Source organism: Octopus bimaculoides, chromosome 5, assembly GCF_001194135.2.
Source record: "Octopus bimaculoides isolate UCB-OBI-ISO-001 chromosome 5, ASM119413v2, whole genome shotgun sequence".
NCBI lineage: Eukaryota > Metazoa > Mollusca > Cephalopoda > Octopoda > Octopodidae > Octopus > Octopus bimaculoides.
In genome coordinates, this window is record NC_068985.1 from 9,321,773 (window position 1) to 9,325,802 (window position 4,030).

The 4,030-nt window shown below is 40.2% G+C and overlaps 1 protein-coding gene across 1 annotated transcript in view; it reads right to left on the minus strand.

The window, feature by feature from the left end:
• Positions 1-21: 21 nt before the first annotated feature.
• LOC106877296 (melatonin receptor type 1B-B) overlaps positions 22-4,030 on the minus strand; it is a 12,958-nt gene continuing 8,949 nt past the window's right edge. Inside the window, exon 3 of the mRNA XM_014926165.2 lies at positions 22-1,648. Coding sequence (XP_014781651.1) covers positions 714-1,648 — 935 coding nt within the window. The 3' untranslated portion in view covers positions 22-713. The remainder of the gene's footprint in view (positions 1,649-4,030) is intronic.

A 4,030-nucleotide genomic window follows, 5' to 3' on the forward strand; every position in this document is an offset into this window, starting at 1 on the left:
TGTGTGTGTGTGTGTGTGTGTGTGTGTGTGTGTGTGTGTGTGTGTGTGTGTGTGTGTGTGTGTCTGTGTGTGTGTGTGTGTGTGTGTGTCCGTGTATGTGTGAAGAGAGGGAGAGACAAAGAGAGAGGTAGGGTGTTTATATTTAGGATGTAGAACATATTCAAACAAAAGATAAATTTGTTTATTGAATATGTGTATGAGTGGATAAAGATACACAAAGAAAAACATGTCTCCACAATAAAATATTGGACTGGTGCATAATTATTGCGGCTTTTTTCCAACAGATTTTATTCAACAAAAACAATAACAACATGTAACAAAAACATCTTTAAATGATTGTTCCGGAGCATATTCCCCATCTACTTCAATTATTGCTTCTCATTTGCTTGGCAGACGGTCAGACCGGCAGTTAAAGGTGTTTTTGCTAAATATTGTTATTGTTTTTGTTGAATAAAATTTGTTGAAAAAGAGCCGCAATAATTATGCACCAAACCAACATTAAGGTTTCTGATTGATATGTATACGTTTATAACCAATGCAGCTTTCGGAATCAACCAGTGGGTTGGTTGGCTGGTTGGTTAGTTGAAGGGTAAATTGTTTTTTAAATAAAGAAACCATTTGAATATTCAGCCAGAATCGGTAGAACGCGGACCAAAAGGCATTGCGTTGTTTGGTTAATGCCCTTTACATTCTAGCTTCAAATACCGCCGAGGTCAGCTTTCTCTATCGTCTATCTGGGGTTGATAAAATCGATTAAATCCTTCCTCCAAATTTGAGGCACTCTGCTGATGCATTTTATTGTTCATATCGAAGCTTGTGTTCACATTGCTTGTCATTGATGTTCTGCTGGTCTGCTTACTTAATCGCAATGAAACGAGGTTGTCGAAATTCCTGTTGGTAGTGTTACTACTTATACCATAAATCTTTACTCTTTGCTTCGATTTGGATTCTAGGCACGGTATGTTAAGCAACCTCTTGACAGCTTTAACGAACTCTTTGCTGCCGATCCAGTACACTAAGAATCCTGAACTGGAGTGTGAATGCACCAGAAGGGCCACGAATAGATACACTTCTTCCTGCAGTAGATCCTTTGGATCGCATGCGATAACAAACACATATGGGCACCAGCAAAACATAAAAACCATAAACAGAAGGAAAATCGTCCGAGATGTTCGGAGAGTTTCAGCCAACCAAGATTTCTTTCCTCGGATCTGGTTGGTATCGCTAAGTTTACATATATCCATTTTGGTCTTCTGTATCTTTCGTAAGATCAACAGGTTGAGAACACCGACTGAAAAAAGCGGCGACATAATAAGTACAAGCGTTATGTACAAAGTATAAGCGTGGCTGGCTACCCTGTTCCAAACACACGCATGTTGTTTATAGTCGTATTCGTGTCCATATAAGCCGAATATATTGCCCGATTCCAACAGGAAGGAAACTAGCCACACCAAAAATATAGTCGATAGGGAATTTCGCCGGTTGAACATTTTCCCACCCATTTGATTATGGCAAACGAAAATATACCTGTTGATAGTTGCCATGGATAAATTGAGGATGGCGCAGACACAAGCCGTGAAACAAAGCGAACTGACGAATTGACAGTAGGTTGATCTACTTCGAAAGAACTGTTCGCCTTTGATTATACCTGAAAAAGAATACAAATAAAATATCAAACAGTACTTCGGAAATCGAATGTGTGTGTGTGCGTGTGTGTGTACACGCATGCACATTATGTGTGTGTGTGAGAGAGAGAGTGGGGAGAGTTTATGTGTAAGAGACTGTGCGCGGGTGTGCTAGTGTCTCTGCATGTATGTATGTATGTATTATGGACAGAGACAAGTAGAATCTCTGCTCGACTTCATAAACATGTTCTTCATGGAGCTGAGAATGCTCGACCCAACAAGGGGTAAAAATGTCCTAGACCTCTGCTTCACAAATAATACGGCGCTCATCCATAATGTGACACCGACAATTTTCTCGGACCTTAACTTAATAGAACTTATAATGTGTGATCCACAGAAAAATTGCAGACACGCACAGTACTAGAAGCAGCCAATTCTTCTCAAGCCTGAACTTTCATAAAGCTGATTGGAAGGGTATGTATTCAGAAATAGGTCAATGGAAAGAAACTGGGTCCACCAGTCTCACTACGTAAGATATTTACATAGAGCAGCATTTGATGAGAATTGTGGATGACGTTGGTTGGCACTCCGTCGGTTACGACGACGAGGGTTCCAGTTAATCCGATCAACGGAACGGCCTGCTCGTGAAATTAACGTGCAAGTGGCTGAGCACTCCACAGACACGTGTACCCTTAACGTAGTTCTCGGGGAGATTCAGCGTGACACAGTGTGACAAGGCTGACCCTTTGAGTTACGAGCACAACAGAAACAGGAAGAGTGAGAGAAAGTTGTGGTGAAAGAGTACAGCAGAGTTCGCCACCATCCCCTGTCGGAGCCTGGTGGAGCTTTAAGTGTTTTCGCTCAATAAACACTCACAACGCCCGATCTGGGAATCGAAACCACGATCCTACAACCGCGAGTCCGCTGCCCTAACCACTGGGCCATTGCGCCTCCACGATGCAAGACGTACGCAGTCAGTTTTCTCCAGAGAGAATGTTAAACCATCGGAAGAATATAATCCCCATGGATAGGAAGATTTAATGAGACAACAAGCAAAACTCTCAAACAGTCTAAATGGGCCCCTAAAGCATAGCAAAGGATCCTATCTCAAACAGACATTGCTCGAGATCGAAAATGAACTCAAACTCTCCCATGAAAAGGGGAGGGCAGAAAAAGAAGTCAAGGGTGTCAAAAACATAAAGACAAACTCAGAAGCATTGTATAGATTTGCAAAAGAGTTTACTTCAGAGCGGTACAAGATAGGGTTACTGCTCGAGAAAAATGGCTCACCGACTGCAGACCCTTAGAATGCGCAATACAGCAATGTTTTCACACCTCCGTTAGGACACTTGCAAATAGCCATGCCAGATTAGTTCTTCGGCCCCACAGCTCTACACATTGCGATGGCAATTATTGATAACCTCGAAATAGAGGAAACTGATGTAATATCGGCCATTGATGGAATGAACTCAAACTCGGCCACAGGCCCTGGTGGATTTCCAGCAGTCCCCCTAAAGAAATACAAAGGGTCTCATTCTTCGTTTATGAAGCACAGGTCGTTCCGTTCCGTACGCCGGTCAGAGATTTCTGTAACTGTTTTTAAAAACACGAAAGCCCGATTTGTTTTTAGTACAACGGACCTGTGTTACTTCCTTTTCCTTGGAATTATTCCTAGGGGACACAAACACTGCCTTTCATAATACACCTTCACCATGTAGTTTATCTATTTGTCTATTTATTTACCCGTTATTCATTTTACAATAAAATAAATTTTAAGTTTTGTTTAACGGAAGTTTACAAATTGATTATGTTTACTGACAATATTTTACATATATTTGCATTCAAAATGGCCACCTTTTTCTTTCGCCATAACCCTAAATCTTTTCTCAACAGAAATGCATGACTTATCATGTTTACATAATAGGTAAATATAATTGCTGCACCCAGTAATTATTTATCCGAAGCTGACTCATATCAATGCTCACAAACCATGTACAACATTTGTTAAAAATTTACACTTTCGACTTTTATTTTTGGTAAGGTGTGAATGTCTTTATTTACAAAGGTGTCCACTCCTGCAATCTTTTCGATTTAACGATTTTTTTCTTTTCAGACTAACATGTTTTTAAACGTGTTTACTGCTACGAGGTTTTTGACTAGAATTCTCCTCCCATTACCCAAGACCTACATATCTTAACTCTTAAAAAAAAATACTTGTACAACTATTAAAATGTAAAAAATATAGTCATGACGTATTCTTTCCTTCAAAATAATAAGATGAGTGTTCAAATGGCTTTAACATACTATTTCTCCCCCTCTGCTTCTCTCTCTCTCTCATACATACATACATGCATACATACATACACACACACACACACACACACACACACACACACACACACACA